This window comes from Salvia splendens, chromosome 9, assembly GCF_004379255.2.
Source record: "Salvia splendens isolate huo1 chromosome 9, SspV2, whole genome shotgun sequence".
Lineage (NCBI taxonomy): Eukaryota > Viridiplantae > Streptophyta > Magnoliopsida > Lamiales > Lamiaceae > Salvia > Salvia splendens.
The window spans coordinates 26,106,580-26,123,745 of record NC_056040.1 but is presented as its reverse complement, the minus strand read 5'-3'; the positions used below and the strand labels follow the sequence as shown (position 1 = coordinate 26,123,745).

Genomic DNA, 17,166 nt, shown 5'->3' with positions numbered 1-17,166 from the left:
ATTTTAAATCCATGCATAATTATAATCATATGACTAGCGGTAGTACTATTTAATTATACAGCCGAATCTACTAGTTCAAAGCCAAAAATATAACCTGAATTATTAATTAAATACTATTATAAGAATTAAAAGATATAAATATAGTGCTCTGCATTAAAATAGCGCGTTTCTGAATTCTGACCATTCCATTTTCTTAGTTAAAATGACAGCTAAAATATTTGACAATTTCCGTTTTATATCGTGTGTGTGTTTTAGTTGTAAATTAAATATGATTAATAATTGATCACTTTTATGGTGATTAGAAAATATGTTATCAATTAAATTATATATGATTATATGATTCGTGTGTGTTAGTTGATCGAGCGGTAGAAAGATTAAGGTTTTGTAACACGTGGTATGGTGTGTGTGAACATAGGAGATGATTATGAGCGCGTTGGTGAAGAGAAGACTGCTTCCTACCAAACTTTTTACACCAAAAAATTAGATGATCCATAAAGATAAGTATAGATGTGCCCCACCATGTTCCACCCGCTTTAATACATTCCTTATTTTCACCTCTATTTTAATTATATTTTGGTGCCATGCCAATTTTTCAGTAGAATTATTGTATCATTACTACATTTATAGAAAACAATATTTTCCCCAAAATGAATTGTTCGATGAACATTTTCATCATTCAGCGTTCAACTTTATTATTTGACTGACTCATTGCACATGCGTTCAAAATACAAGGGGCCCTTGTATTTTTATTTTATTTTATTTTATTTTATTTTATTTTATTTTAATTTTAGCTGGGGTATAACTATAAAACCCCACAAAATAAGTAAGATTAGTAGACAACAAAGATATAGTGGCCTCCCAAACCAAAACAATCGAAGAAACCTCATGCGAACATGTCATTAAGAGGATGTGTGGTTGTTTTAAGGAGCTTCTAACTACTAAGTTCTCACCTACAACTTATATCGTCATAATTTTATAATAACAAAAATATTGCATTATAGTAAGTGCCTATATCATGTTAAGTGAGATGTAATTAGTTTAGTGGGGATGGAATATATAATAAATTAGTGGCAATAAAATAAATAGGAGAGATTAAAAATGTTAATAGTGTCATAAAAAATTCAAATGGCTCATTTAACTCGAAAATTTTCAATATGAAATACGATTCAATTAATTTGGGGCAAACAAAGTTATACGTTAGTATGTTAAGATCATACTACTTGACATGACGAAATGGAATAGGGTTTAGGGGCAACCCTAAATGAAATACAGATGTTAATGGAATGACAAATGGCTAAGAAGCATGTCCTTATCCATTCATTGATTGATACCATCAATTGTTTTTTTTAAATAACCTTGTCCTCAGGGTTGGGATCGAGTCCACGAAGTGTAGTGCGTCTCACCATAGTCTTTTGGCCCAAGCTTGGTCGGGGCAACGTCACTAGAGAGACCAGCATTCTTGGAATATTCCTCCAGATATCTATGATGACTTGTATGGTTTTTGGAGGAAAATGGCAAGTAAGGTTGTATCGAAGATTGCAACGGAAACATGTTCCTGCAACCAAATGCTTCTTGTACTAGTTATGAGTGATCGTAGTACTAGTTATGTGTGATCGTATGAATCCAGTAGCGAAATTGATCCTACAAGAGTGAAGGAAATCGTTGCCTGAGAATTCAAATCCACATAAGGATTGGACCAGATAAGGCAATGAGTGCGAGATCCATATGATTGACCATTGAAGAGTTTATCGGCCCTCAGGATCCAATTGAGAGCATCCATGTCGTCAAATAAGACTGGAAGCATCCACATCCGAAGCTTGATCCCCCGAACGTTTGTGTCACATCACACACTCAAGTGTAGTCTCTTCAAGTTGGAGGATCACCAAGCCACTAGGCACACACTATTTGTGAAGGGGTATTTTTTTCAAGGTTATCATACTAGAGGTTTGGAAATTAGTAGTAGACTAGTAATATTATGTAACAATGACGACTATTCATTGGGTTTTTTTTCTAGAATTGCAAAATTAAATTTTAATCAAATTAATAGCTTAGATATCTAACACAATAATTTATTCATCAATCTGAATTGGCCCTAAAGATCCAGCATTTTCATATATTAGTAGCAAGAAAGCTACTCCAGATCTCAAAATAAAACCAAGAAACTACAAATACTATCTTAGCAAAAGAGGTTCAATCTCTAATGTTCCTCAGCATTCAAGCATTTCACCATCAGACATGAAAGAAACTACACAGTCACAACTCAAAATGAGCTAGTGAGCTTACATTCTCCATCGCAAAACTCTTGAGAGAGATAAAGCTTGAGGCATACATGATCGTAGAGGGATCATGACCCTCTATAGACTTGATCTCGTAGTACACATTTTCTATCATGTTGGAGTAGTAGAATATCATGCCATCATCCCATTCCATCAAAGCGTCACCATTTTCAAAAATATAATCGGCCAAATATGACCTATACCAGCAAGTCGTTCAACTTCGGGGATGATAAATATCTTTGTCCAACTGTGGTCATCTTCCTTCATCAACCAGACTATAACGCACCCTTCATTGGAAGGTCGCACCCTTCGTCTTCGTCTGAAAGGTCACACCCTTCGTCTTTGTCTGAAAGGTCGCACCCATAGTGTGAAATGTCGTTTACACAAAGGCAATCCCTCAAAACACAGAGTGACCTACCAAAGAGAATATCTCTACCATGAGGAGGAGGTGCAGCGAAGGTGCTAAAAAGTTCTGTTTCAAGATCAAAGCAAGAAATCCATCTACAAAAGCCTTTTGTTCTTTTCGCTACCATCCAATAAAGATTTCCATTTAAATGTACCCCTCTAGTGTCGTCACAAAACCTGAGCGGCTTACCAAAGGGAACATTTCTCCAAGTTCCAGTTCCAACTGTGTATACTTGGCAAGCATTTTCGAAACCCTCTCGTCGTCGTGGTGTTTCAGCGAAAATCCTAACCACCTTACATTGTCCAGTAGTTCCGCTCACTCCAAATCCGAAATTATCCAAGGCATTCCGAACTTTTGGTGAGGTTTGTCTAGGACAAGGGAGCTTGATAGAGTCACGTGTGATTGGATTCCACCGGATAAAATCATCATGATCAAATCCAAAGTCTCTTAGAAAGATCAAACCATTAGCTGAACTAATAATATATCCATCAAAAGGGAATCTGAAGTTGAAGGTAACTTCCCAACGATGCTTCTCATCGAAGTTGAAGATTGCTTCCGAACTATGCTTCTTATCAAAGTTGAGGTCAAGCTCATCCACAAATTCAATGGTTTTGCACGAGTGTGGTGAGCATGATTCAACAACAATGCCCGGGACTGATCTAGACATATGTGAATTCACAAACTCAGGAGTAGTGAGCAGACCGAGCCATGGCTTACAAACACACTTGCAGTCCATAACTGCTCGAGTGGAGAGTCTTGAGAGGATATTTATTATGATTGTTGACGGTAGATATTTGAAGAAATCTTCCCCCATTTATGAATTATCACCAGTTTTCATCTTTCACCTTCATCATTAACAAAAAAAAAGTGTAATTTACAACATCTAATCAAAATGTAGGTCTCCAAATCCTAATATTACAAAAACTGAATGTAGGCCTAATCCCTAATCCATTCCACAAAAATAATTTAGGTTATAAATGAACAAAAATCTGCAGCAACACAATCTTAATCTTAATATTAAAATATCAAAATGCAGGATTACAGAAAAAATTGAATATAAGCCTAGAACCCTAACGCATTACACAATACTTAATTCATCAAATTGTTACCGCTAAAACGATATCCACAACAATAAAAATACATGGAAGCTATAGTTTTACAACAACGCCTAAGAAAGAGTAAAACAATCTTCAATTTGCTGCGAAATCCAAAAAACAAAGGCATAGCAGATAGGAAATGGGCTAAAAACAGAGTGATAGAAAGTGTCGAGCGTTGAATAAGAAACGTCGTTCACCTTCTGCGGGAAATGCGGTGGAGACGGCGTATCTTGAGAGCGGCGCCGCTTCAGTCGTCTCTGTATGTGTGCTTGAGTGAAAATGGGTCAAAATGGTAATGAGATAAAGAGTGTCCACTATGAAGTGGACGCGGCTATAGCCGCGAGGGTGGGCGGTGGGCGGTCGGCGGGCGGACTATAGTGGCGAGGTTGTCCGCCCCGGGGGCGGACGCGGCGGACGTGGTGAGGGTGGGCGGACGGGCGATCGCCGGGTGCGGGGCGAGGACGCGGCGGGGGGACATAGCCGCACCTATAGGCGCGGCGACTATAGTGCGGACATCCGACGCGGCGCATGCGGTCGCGATTTTAAATTATTTTTTTTCCTCTATAAATATCACTCCCCACCACCTATTTTTCACCATTTTCACAAAATCCATTCACTCACTATCTACACAACCACTCTCTAAAAAATGCACCGAGAAGACGACGAATCACCCGACTCTCAGGAATCGGGATATGGCAGCAATCCATCAAACCCCTCGGCCTATCCTTCGCATCCATCAGGTCCAGGCGGATATGCTTCTTAGCCGTCGGGCTTTGGCGGATATGCGCCTCCGTCCCAGCATTGGAGTTGGAATCAATCTCCCCCACCGTGGGTATCGAGTCCACCCCTTCCTCCATCTCAGTCGTGGAGGTCTTCTCCAACTCCGCCACCTTTACAGCGGAATCTGAGTTGTTCCGCATTTGGAGATTACAGACCCAACTTAGACGCGCTTCACCAGCCGAGTCCGAGTTCCCCTTTCCAAGCCAGCCAATCTCCGTTCACCGAAGCAGATCAAGACACATTTGATACTATGATGGGTCTGCTCAGTTCTGGCATCCCAGATACGCCGGCAGCACGGGTGGAAACGCCCGTTCCCACCCGAGGAGGTAGCGGCAGTCGGGGCGGAGGCGGCAGTCGTGGCACCGGCCACGTCGGTGGGCGCACGGGCAGCGGGGCCGGCATTCTGAGTGGCGAGGGCAGTGGCACTGGCGGTAGCGGTGGCTCTGGTTCTGGGTCCAACCGGGGCAAGCCATACACCAAAGTCGAGAGCATTGTCGTGGCGAAGGCTTGGGATGCTATCACTTCGGACCCTGTGGTGGGCACAGATCAGGCCGAGGGGAGCTTTTGGAGGCGCGTCATGTTTGCATACGAGGAGGCGCCGAGATGCGTGACCCAGAACAGCTCCGAAAAAAGTGGGGTAGGATTCTCCATGCGACCAAGCGGTTTGCGTCCATATATGAGAACAACCTTCGCCACGCTGAGAGTGGCCACATCGCAGCAGATGTTAAGAACCTGTCTGAGGGCCAATACCACATGGAGGGCTGGCCGAAGTTCACCTTGTGGGAAGAGTATCTTGTCCTCGCGGATTGTCCGAAATTCAGGTCGATCGTGGCACACGAGGTGGGAACAGCTCTTGGGCCAAAGCGCACAAGGCACAACCTTGCCGGCGACTACAGCAGTGGAAGCGGCTCGCAAGAGTTCGAGCAGTCCGACAAACAAGTCGAAGAGCCAGCCGATACTCACACTAGGCGACGACGGCCCATGGGACAACATGCCTCTATCCGCAGCGCCAGAGGGGGTAGAAGTGCCTCCCGCCTATCGGCCTGCGCGTCCGGATCGCGCATCCACCAGCCCGCCCCAATCCCACAGCCCACGGTGCAACCCCACGAGGTATTGGCCAATACCATAGACGTGCAGTTGATGCAACAACTGCAAGACGTATGCAGGTCATACGCAGGGGAAACTGACTCGTACGTCAAGAACGTCTACAAGAGGCTCATCACTCGGATTGAGAGTCGACTGGGGTTGGTTGATAATGCGCCTGGGGATACCGCGGCCGGCAGCAGCGAGAGAGGAGGAGGAGGAGGAGGAGGAGAAGAAGAAGAAGAAGAAGAAGAAGAAGAAGAAGAAGAAGAAGAAGAAGAAGAAGAAGAAGAAGAAGAAGAAGAAGAAGAAGAAGAAGAAGAAGAAGAAGAGGAAGACGAGGAAGCCGACTCCGACACCGAGTAGACGGTGGCGGAGTTTTGTAGTTGTATTTTATTTTAATTATTCGTTGTATAATTTTACCGGTTTGCAATACAACGAATATTCGGCCTTAATTACCTCGTTTTCTAGTTATTTACACTGCGATTATTTAAATTACATTTGATTGAAACTAAAAATATTTTAAAATGAAAATTGATTATAAAATTTGAGGGCTATTGGAGGTGTCCACTATAGTGGCGAAAATAGAATTTTGGGGCTGTGGACAACAAAATTGGGGCTATGGACAAAAACTGGGGTGAGACTATTGGGCGTGTCCACCTTATAGTGGACACCCTAAATAAACCTGACGATTTTCCCGCCAGTTTAGAAGACGATTTTCCCGCCATTAGAACATGAAAATGTACTTAATTTTTTTAAAATATAATAATAATAATAATAATAATAATTCTCTCCGTTTTTAAAAATAAGAACTTTTGAAATTACACGGATTTTAATGCAAAGTTGATAAAGTAAGAGAGATGATGAGAAAAATTAGTGGTATTAGTGTTAATGGAGTGTGGAGTTCATTATTAAAATAAAAAGTTCCAATTTTTAGGTAACAAACTAAAAAGGAAAAAAAATCTATTTTAGGGAAACGGAAGGAACATGATTTACTAAATATAACGTATATGTTAATAATATGACAAGAATTAAAATATGAAGTTTGTTGAAGCATTATGAGTACTAGTATAAAATACTCCATTCGTTCGTGAATAAATGTCTCATATTTGACCGGCACAGATTTTAAGAAATTGTTTAACTTTATGTAGTATAGTGGATAGAAAAAGTTAGTGGAATGTGAGACTTACTTTATATATTGGTTTTATAATAAAATGTGAGTGGAATGTATGGTCCACTTACTATATATAGTAAAAGTGAAATGAGACATTTATTAGCAGACGGGTGAAAAAAGATAAATGGACATTTAATGGCGGACGGAGATAGCAGTACTCCTTATAGTGGGAGTTGAATGAAATTGATTATTACTATTGAAACCCATGTAGGTTTTCAATCATTTTTTAATACATAAGCATTATTGGAAGTGATTACAGAAGACGAAAACATAAAGTTTGACATTATTTTTGTACAATTGATTACATTCAAAACCTTCAATTTTTATATCGCATCCTCAAACTATTGACACACGAGAGTGTAGTCGAAACCAACTAATACTCTCTCCGTCTTATCTCATCCGTCCTATCTCAAATAATTAAAAGTAGATAGAAAGTAAAATAAGAAAGCATAATATAGAAGGCTCTTCTATATTAATATTTCTCTTACTTTACTTTATAGATTATATTAATATTTCTCTTACTTTACTTTCTAGATTGAATTTGCTGCGGTAAAGTAAAGGTGAATCACAAAACACTTTATCTTGGGGCAAAAAATTTATGTACATCCGCCTAATTAAATCCAATCAGAATTTATTAAGCTTCATTAGGATCGATCCACGACACTTAATATTGTATGTGTCTGTGCTTTTGTTGAGAGAGATTTATATGGCAACGAGAAGTAATTCTGTGTTAAATAATCTCAAAATAGGTAAAAATGAGCAAAACTTTAGTATGGTTGCGAAGAAGAATCTAGAGTTAGAATCACAATCTTGATTGCTGCTATATTCACTTCACTCTTTCTTTCTATGAAGAGCAGTATCGACAACATAGGCATTTAGGCGCTGACCGAATGACTTCGTAGAGAATGTCTCCACCACATGCTGCCGTGCCTCCACCCCCATGGTTGTCGACAACTGAGGATCACAAACAAATTTAGACATGGCAACCGAGAATTCTTGAGGGGTAGGCTCACAGAGGTATCCTGTTACTCCGTTCTTTATTGACTCGACTGGACCCCCACTATTGCACGCGACTACTGGTTTGTGGGCAGCCATGGCTTCTATCGGGACGATGCCAAAATGCTCGTCCTGCACAGCTAATGTCATCTTAGGAGGGTTATAGTAAAGCTAATCAATCGATCAAATCTGAAGAGCGTTCAATATTGCAGACCTTGGGTGTGTAGAGCACACAGAGGCACTGTGAAAGAAGAGTGTTACGTTCAGGTGTAGAACAAGACGTGATGAATTGGACACGGTCCGAGACCCCTTCCCTTTCTGCCAAGGTTTTCAGTTCCTCCAAATACTCGACGTTCTCCCTCAGCCGTTTATCAAAGCCACCTGGCATACAAGTACAGAAGATTCTAAGCATCCGGCACCAGCCATAGATTCAGAAACTCATTAAGAATCTATCGAGTTTTAAGACAGTCGAAACTGAAATGAGAAACCGTGTGCAATCTGGTACTAGTGAGAACCGGAAATGAACAAAGTGTTCTATTCAAAGGACTAAAGTATTTGTTAAAGGATCAATAAGTAAATTTCTACAAGCTTAATGATTCTAAGTTTGCTGTCTAAGATACTTCCAGAAACATAAACAAAGGAATATCAAATGAGACTTAAGAGATTCAAAACATATGATCTTGTTATCCATTAATCAAAGACATGTCTCTGTGAACAGCTTCAGAAGTCAGCGAAGTATGAATCTTCACAAGTTGAAACACAAATAAAATTAGAACACATAGGAAAGAAGCAAGAGCTTCTTACACATGAACGTACAGGACATATATGTATGAAATAACTTGAGGTGTTATATGATGACCCCTTTGCGACAAAATCAGTATAATGATTCAATTTGCGTGAAGCAAATTCCACCAGGTTTCATATAATTTGTCATATTCATGCACGTTGAAAGATACTTGCATGCCATACAATTCTTGACTAACAAAGGAACAGGTGAAATAACAGAAAAGTCAGAAGTTAAATCTTTCTGATACACATACTTAAGATAAGAGATGAACCTTACCTGCAATAACCAAAGAAAGCTCCTCTCTGTTATCATGCTGTAGACTATTGTATAGCATAGCAAAAGCAGATATAGCTAGTTCAATGTTCTTTTTCCTTTCAAACCGATTGATAGAAAGAAATGTCAACCTGTAAAGAAATGTGTTTTCTGTCATGTTTTGTGCTTCCGGAAGTGAGGTAAATTCAAAATGTAATATGACTCCTTTTAACAATCATAGTATAACTTAAAGATAACAAGAGATTAGGTAATGTATGTTACTTAGAAGCACTAGGTTTGTCACACTGATCCACGTTAACCGCTGGATAAAGCACGGCAGGTCTAACCCCTCGTGAGTTTAATTGCTTGAAAGTCTTTGCAAATGTAGATGAAGTAAATTTGCTGTTTACAAGAATTAAATCAGCCATACCTACAATAGACCAAACAGATGAGTCCACAAGAAAATAAAAATAGCATGTGTGCAATCTAAAACAAAACAAAGATGCATACAAAGATGATAAAAAAAAGATGGGCATAAAAGTAAACAAAAGCTTGACCATACCAGTTGTCATTTCTTCTAGAAAATCTATGGGCATCCGATAGATTCTCCTAAGAATGGTTGTGTGTTGAGCCAGTAATAGGTCTGGAAAATGGCAATAAAATATTACCTAGACAAAAAACAGAGAGAAAGAAAGTTCAGAACATGTACATTATTATGAACAGATTACAGTAAAAGTAGAGTAATGAGTCATTTTAAGTGGTCCTTAACCTTGGATAGCTTTTTCAACTTCATCAGCGGGATGACAATGGAGACTTGATCCACCAGTAAAATGTCAAAAGACGGATATAAAAATAATACACAAAGAGCAATAAAGATACACCGCAGATAAGCACAGACTGCATGGAGACGATAAAAAATATGTCGGGGAAGAAAAGCGCCGTACACAGTAACTGGAAAGATACCTGCCCGTGTTCAATTATTATTAAAAACATAAAATCCATACAAAACCACGCATATATGCATTCAAGAGAATAAAAGAAAAGCTGTACAAACCAGACACTGTCTCCTCAAAACAACGCATTTTGTCGTGATGTGATGTAAATATATGAACATTGTGACCGTTAGATGAGAGCTCTACAGCAGCATCGACAATTAACCTCTCCGCTCCACCTAACATTGTGGAAAGCTTAGGCATTGTTAAATGAAAGAATTAAATGGAATAAAGCCAGGATAAGCAATATACTCAATATTTTCCCAAATCCATCTCCAGTACTGGATACAAATTGACAGGCTCTGTAGAATAAAGCTTTTGATAATTCTCATGACATTACATCCCATTTTAAAGAAGGAAACACTCATTAACAATCACACAAACTGAAGAAGATTAAAGTTTACCACATAGCATCACACTTAACATAAATCACAAATGGTTTTCTTGCACAAAATATGAAATACTATCATTGTGGAGGATTAATAGATGTATATACAATTAGATTGCTACATACAGGAAACAAATCTATCACATAAGTAAGATTCTCAGAAAAGTGAAAAACGCCACATAAAATCCTCTTCAATACCCGTAAAGAGACAACTTCAAACTCTTAATCAGAGCAAAATTATGTGATAATGAAAAGGCACCATCAAACAACTGTATCAACGTGGAAAATTTTTGCTATGATTTTGAACATTTAATCATGTCTCCAGTTAAATGCCTAAATTTGATAGTAAAACCTAAACGCATGATAAATTACAATTCAATTACAATTCAATCACAATAATCAAACAGGATTTAACTATTCATCTCACAATATCCCAATTCCATGAGAGATAACCTAAAAATCGAAATTCAATGCGAAAGAACGAATATAGAAAAATGTTAGATCAGATATAGTGAGATCTTACCTATTCCAAGATCAGGGTGGATAATCGCTATGTTTAATTTTGAGGCGTCTTTATTATCCATGGCTGTCAGTACGCTCTTCTTCAGTATAGAGTTCTTTCTTCAGTAGGCTACTGTGGTGTTGTAATAGCTCAAGTAGTGTAAGAGTGTCCACTATAAGCCGCGCCCAATAGCCCCGCCCTAGTTTTTATCCATAGGATTAGGATTAGGATTAGGATTAGGATTAGGATTAGGATTAGGATTAGGATTAGGCTAGTACAAATCACTAACATGTTTACACTGCGCCACCACCTCCCCTACGTGCTCACACTTCTTCAATCAAATCGGCCTGCAGTGTGTTATGTGATGTGGTCCTGCGCATATCAGCGAAGCGTTGGATCAAATATTCATTGCTCTGTGGTACGCCCATCTGGATCGGCGCGGAAACAACACCGTGACTTGTACTTGCGCCTTCTTCTGGTGCCCACCGCTCTGCCGCAAAGCCTTCATCTTCTATTATCATATTATGCAATATGATACATGCTAACATAATATTCGCGACATCATCTTCGTGCCAAACTCGTGCCGGACACCGTATAATAGCCCACCACGATTGGAGGACACCAAAAGCCCGCTCAACATCCTTCCTAGCACTCTCTTGTTTGCGCGCAAAATATTGTTTCTTCGGTCCAACCGGTTGGCGGACAGTCTTCACGAATACGGGCCAGCGCGGATATATCCCATCTGCCAAATAGTAGGCCCTACTGTACTGTATACCGTTGGCTACGAAGCTGATTTCTGGACCCTCCCCCGGCACTCCTCGTTGAAGAGCGGCGATGACTGAAGAACATTGATGTCGTTGTTCGAACCTGCCACACCGAAATACGTATGCCAGATCCACAGACGGTAGTCCGCAACGGCTTCCAGAATCATCTTTGGATGTTTGCTTTTGAAGCCAGTAGTGAACTGGCCTTTCCATGCCACGGGGCAATTCCTCCACTCCCAATGCATGCAATCGATGCTTCCTCACATTCCTGGGAACCCGTGCATCGAACCGTGCATATCCAGTAGGCGCTCACACTCATCCGGGTTGGGCTTCCGTAGAAACTCCCCACCGAAAATTTCCCGGATCCCCTTACAGAACTGCCTGAGCACCGTGAGGCCAGTCGTCTCACCCATCTGTAGGTATTCATCGAACATGTCCGCTGGTCCGGCGTAGGTAGTGTTGCCCACGGTTCGCAAACCGGCAGTTCCGGTTCGGAACCGCCGGTTCCGGTTTTGGCGGAGGCGGAGGCGGAGGCGGAACCGGACCGTGAGGCTATTTCACGGTTCCGGTTCCGGTTCCGGTTTGAAAACCGGCGGTTCCGGTTCCGGTTCGGAACCGCCGGTTTTCCGGCAGTTTTGGCGGTTCCGGTTTTCGAACAGGCGGTTTCGCGGTTCAATTAATTTTTTTTTTAATTTGAAATTTGGCTTTATACAACAAATCGGAACAAGACAATGCATAATTCAAGCACAAATAAGACGAATAAGGAGAAAATGAAATAAATTTTATTGATTTTGAGTTGTAACGGACAACGATACATTACAATTTACAATACATAAGTATACAATACAACAATGTAATATAATTTACAAGTGTCGTCGCCTCGTCGGACTCGGAAGGTAAATAAAAAAAACATGAAATGGGGGGGAAAAGGAAAAATTGAAAAGGGCTTGGGATCAACTTAAACTTTCAAAATTAAACTTTTCAAATTTAAGTTGAGTTGCCTACGTATCCACAATTTTATTGAGGAATCAAAGCCCACGTAGTTCTCTTACCTTGGGATCAACCCTTTTTTCTTGCAAAATGTTGCCCATTTTCTAAGTAAACACATATCAGCACGCCATATACACATTGCTGCATTTCTAATAGGGGCAATTTGATCTTCCAAAGCAATCAATGCATCTCGAACACACATAGTCAGAATACTATTCAAGCATCTAGCATGGAAAAAATTAGCACTAATAGATAGTTTGTTCTGATTTTTTCCATGCTAGATGCTAGAATAATGTTCTGACTATGTGTGTTCGAGATGCATTGATTGCTTTGGAAGATCAAATTGCCCCTATTAGAAATGCAGCAATGTGTATATGGCGTGCTGATATGTGTTTGCTTAGAAAATGGGCAACATTTTGCAAGAAAAAAGGGTTGATTCCGAGAAGAATTTTCATAGATCATTCAGGATGCGGGCTAAGTTGTACTTGAAGATCATTAAAATATATTCCCCATTTGATAAATATCTTATTGGTGAAAAAGTGGGTATCTTTGGGGCAGATGGTACTGGAACACAAATTTATATATGGAATCTGGATGAATGAGGATCAGATTATAGTTTAAAATGGGAAGCTGGGTTCATTGGCGGCCAGTTAACCCAGCTTCCCATTTTAAACTATAATCTGATCCCCATTCATCCAGATTTCATATATAAATTTGTGTTCCAGTACCATCTGCCCCAAAGATACCCACTTTTTCACCAATAAGATACTTATCAAATGGGGAATATATTTTAATGATCTTCAAGTACAACTTAGCCGCAACAACGATACATTACAATTACAATACATTCAGCGATACAACAATGTAATATAATTTACAAGTGTCGTCGGACTCGGAACGTAAATAAAAAAACATGAAATGGGGGGGAAAAAAATAATTGAAAAGGGCTTGAGCTCAACTTAAACTTTCGAAGTTAAACTTTTCAAATTTAAGTTGAGGTGCCTACGTATCCACAATTTTATTGAGGAATCAAAGCCCACGTAGTTCTCTTACCTTGCTTACCTATTTGGTCGGCCGTGCTCGCCGTTCACCGCCCCCCGTCATTGCTATTGTTGAGTGCTCTCGCTTCTGACCTCGTCATCGCCATCGGAGGAAAATTCTTCACCATCACTCTCTACACGGAAGTCGAAATCCGGCTCTTGTGCTCTCATGTCCGCCTTTGCCCAATCATCAAGTAGCATAGTGGCTTCCATGTTCTTGGCGGAGAGATTGCTCCTTTTATCGTCTAGGACACAACCGCCGACACTAAAAGCTTGCTCAACGGCGACGGTGGGAGCGGGAACGGCGAAAATCTCCTTAGCCATGATGGATAGTATCGGAAACTCTTTGTCATGTGTTCCCCACCAATTAAGGACGTCAATTTGTTGCGTAGGAGGACCTGCATCTTGAAAAATAGAGCGCGATTCCAAATATATATCTAACTCACTAGTCGCTCTAGTCCTATTGGTTGTAGTACCGTATAGATCTTGCAATTGTGATACTACGTCTGGATCAATCATGACATTGCTAAACTCCCCGCCACCAAAATCAAATGTGGAAGGACTAGGAGGAGCATGTACCTGGTGAGCGGTGTTGTAGCGCATTTCATATTCCGCATAGAGAGCACGAAGTGCACTATCTAACCTTAGTTTGATTTCATCAACATCCGGAATACTTAGTTCGAAGCATTCTCCTCTTGTCAAGCCCATTTCGCGGAGTTGAGAAAAATCCAAATCGTGCAAACAACCATAGTACATGTCTAAAATTTTATAAACACCATGCAACTTCCACTTTGGATCCAAGCATTTTGCAATCAAAAACACATTTGGAATACGTGAAAAATATTTTAACCACTTTTCAACCATAAAAAATAAAATTGCCTTCAACTCAATGAATTGAGTATTTTTCACACAAGTTTTAAAACCAATTGCCACATACATGCAATGCTCCAAAACGCGCATAGAAGTAGGATAATAAACACCGGATAACTCAACAGTGGCATTTTTGAAAGCGCGGAATAATCGAAATAAATCCATGCTGTGGTCCCAACAAGCGGGTATAAAATCAAATCAGAAGGAACATGAGGACAACTTCTAAAAAAATCACATAAATACTCAATGTGGTTCAAAGTCGACTCCAACATATCATATGTCGAGTTCCAACGAGTTGAAACATCCAAACGAAAGTTGGTGTACCTGCATTGCTTACTATGACAATATCTCTTCTAAGCTCTACCAATAGGAGCTTTGTTATGTATCAACTTCACAGTAGTTCTAATAGGATCAACATACTTTTGCCACAAATCGATCGCATCTTGAACACACAAATTCAAAATATGGGCAATACATCGCACATGAAAATATTTGCCATCAATAACAGGAGAACATGCACTGATTAGTTCATCTATGCTAGCAGTGTTAGCGCTAGCATTGTCAAAACCAATTGAAAAAATTTTATTGATCAATTGAAATTCATTCAAAACTTGAATGATCAATTGAGCAATTGCTTGTGCAGTGTGTGGTGCGGGAAATTCCCGAAATGCAATCAAACGTTTGTTTAAAGTCCAACTGTGATCAACGAAATGCACAGTGATGCCCATATAGGAATTTTTACAAAAATAATCAGTCCACACATCAGAACAAATAGAAACTGTATGCCCTAAGTTAATAATAAACGTACCTAATTGCGCCTTCTTTTCCATGCATTGTCGAACAACGGCTCGAGTCATTGAAGTTCGACTCAATTTTCTTGCAGCGGCATTATAAACTTGCCGCATACTCGACTCAAAAGCATCGTTATCAAAAGCATTGAATGGAAAATGTTTCATAACGGCAAATCTAGACATCACATTAAGAGCATTTTTGTGATCATATTTCAAAAGAGTATTGCTACACGTACCTGATGTTTGGGATGAACCCGTCCCACTCCCGGTCCCGACTCCATGTTGAAATTTGTGGAGTATTGCCGGATTGCAGCGGTGCACTTCTGTTGCGTAGACAGCCCGATCCGGCCAGCCGCATCACGCCGGAGGGTGAAGCACCGGTAACGCTCCGCCAAATTCGTCGCTATATAGTTGAACAGCTGTCGCGACATCCTGAATCTTCGGCGGAATATCTCGGGTGGATAACGGGGGTTATCCACAAAGTAATCATCCATTAGACGATGGTGCGCACCGACGTGGTCTCGTGGGATTGTCCGCCAATGAGTAATGGCACGAGGGATCGCATCCTCCGCATTCTCTGCCTCCTCCGCCAAACGGGTCGCTTCCTCCTGGGCGGCCTGGTGTTGCACTTGTTGAATCAAAGCATTCCAGTTGTCTCTCCACAAATTGTTCATTTCCGACCCCAAATTGTAGTGAGAGAAATTTTTATAGATGTAGAGTTGGAATGGTGTTAAAATAATGAATTGAGTGGGGTGTATTTATAGGTGAATTAAAATGTAAAAAAAAAAAATAAATAAATAAATTATTTCGGCTATAGCAGCGGCGGTCGGTGCCGCCACTATAGGCGCCGCGGCTATAGCCGCGTCCTCGCCCATTTCGCCGCGTCCTTGCCCCGGAGTCGGCTGAAGCCCGTCCGCCCCCTACCGCCCCCATTTCGATGTCCGCCTGCGCCCTCCACTATAGCTCGCCCGCCCCCCGCCCCAACCCGCGGCTATAGCCGCGGGCTCCCCGTAGTGGATACCCTAAGAGCATCCACTATAGGCGGCCTTCCCCAATAGCCCCGCCCCTTTTTTTTGTCCACAGCCCCACTTTTTTTTGTCCATAGCCCCAATTTTTTCCTCCACTGCCTCACTATATGCGGACACTTCCAATAGCCCCAAAATTTTATAACCAATTTTTATTTTAATTTTTTCGTTTCGTTTTTAAATCGGCTGAATTGAAATAAATATAAAACGAGGTAATTGAGACCAAATATTCTTTGTATTGGCAAAGGTAAAATTATACAACGAACGTAAAAAAAATACAGTGCATGGTGAAGGAGAGCTGCTGGATTGGAAAGGGGTATCCGGACGCGCATGGTGAAGGGCGTCGAGGTTGGGTCTGTAATCTCCAAACGCCGAGCGGCTCAAATTCCTCGCCAAAGGTTGGGTGGGAGAAGACCTCCTAGGCTGAGATGGTGGCGGAGTTGGACTTGATGCCCATGGCGGGGGAGGTTGATTCCAACTCCATGGCTGAGACGGAAAGCCGACATATCCCGACGGTACGCCGCCATATCCCGATGGCTGGGAAGGATTGCCGCCATATCCCGATTCGTGCGAGCCGGGGGATTCGTCGTCTCCACCGTGCATTTTTTTAGAGTGAAAGTGTAGATAGTGAATGCGGGGAAAGTGTGTGAAAATGAAGTGTGTGAAAGTGTGTAAAAATGGATGGTGGATGAGGAGTATTTATAGATGTAATTTTCTAAAAAATTTAAAAAATAAAAATAAAAAACTCAAACGGGGCGGACGTCCATAGCCCGTCGCCCCACTACAGATCGTCCCCCCAATCGCCCTGGATCGCCCCGCCGCCGCCACCATCGCCCCACCCTCGCCCCGTAGGAGGCGAAGCCTCTATCGCCCCCACCCTTGCCCCATTTTTCTTGTCCGCCCCGGGGCGGACGTTCGATCCACTATAGACCGCCCCACCCTCGCCCCAGATT

The 17,166-nt window shown here is 41.1% G+C and overlaps 2 protein-coding genes across 2 annotated transcripts; both read right to left on the bottom strand.

Annotated features, from left to right (window-relative positions):
• Nucleotides 1–2,176: 2,176 nt before the first annotated feature.
• On the bottom strand, nt 2,177–4,093 carry LOC121746932 (putative F-box protein At1g46840). Its single transcript, XM_042140890.1, has 2 exons — nt 3,977–4,093; nt 2,177–3,527 (listed from the first exon to the last, which is right to left on the bottom strand). Exon 2 carries the CDS (start codon nt 3,494–3,496, stop codon nt 2,552–2,554), a length of 945 nt encoding a protein of 314 aa, XP_041996824.1. The 5' UTR covers nt 3,497–3,527; nt 3,977–4,093; the 3' UTR covers nt 2,177–2,551.
• A 3,424-nt stretch (nt 4,094–7,517) lies between these two features.
• LOC121749753 (alpha-1,3/1,6-mannosyltransferase ALG2-like) lies at nt 7,518–10,893 on the bottom strand. Its single transcript, XM_042144375.1, has 8 exons — nt 10,755–10,893; nt 9,906–10,022; nt 9,621–9,814; nt 9,414–9,519; nt 9,134–9,281; nt 8,876–9,003; nt 8,027–8,193; nt 7,518–7,944 (listed from the first exon to the last, which is right to left on the bottom strand). The coding sequence occupies exons 1-8, from the start codon at nt 10,813–10,815 to the stop codon at nt 7,648–7,650; spliced, it is 1,218 nt and encodes a 405-aa protein (XP_042000309.1). The 5' UTR covers nt 10,816–10,893; the 3' UTR covers nt 7,518–7,647.
• Nucleotides 10,894–17,166: the final 6,273 nt, after the last annotated feature.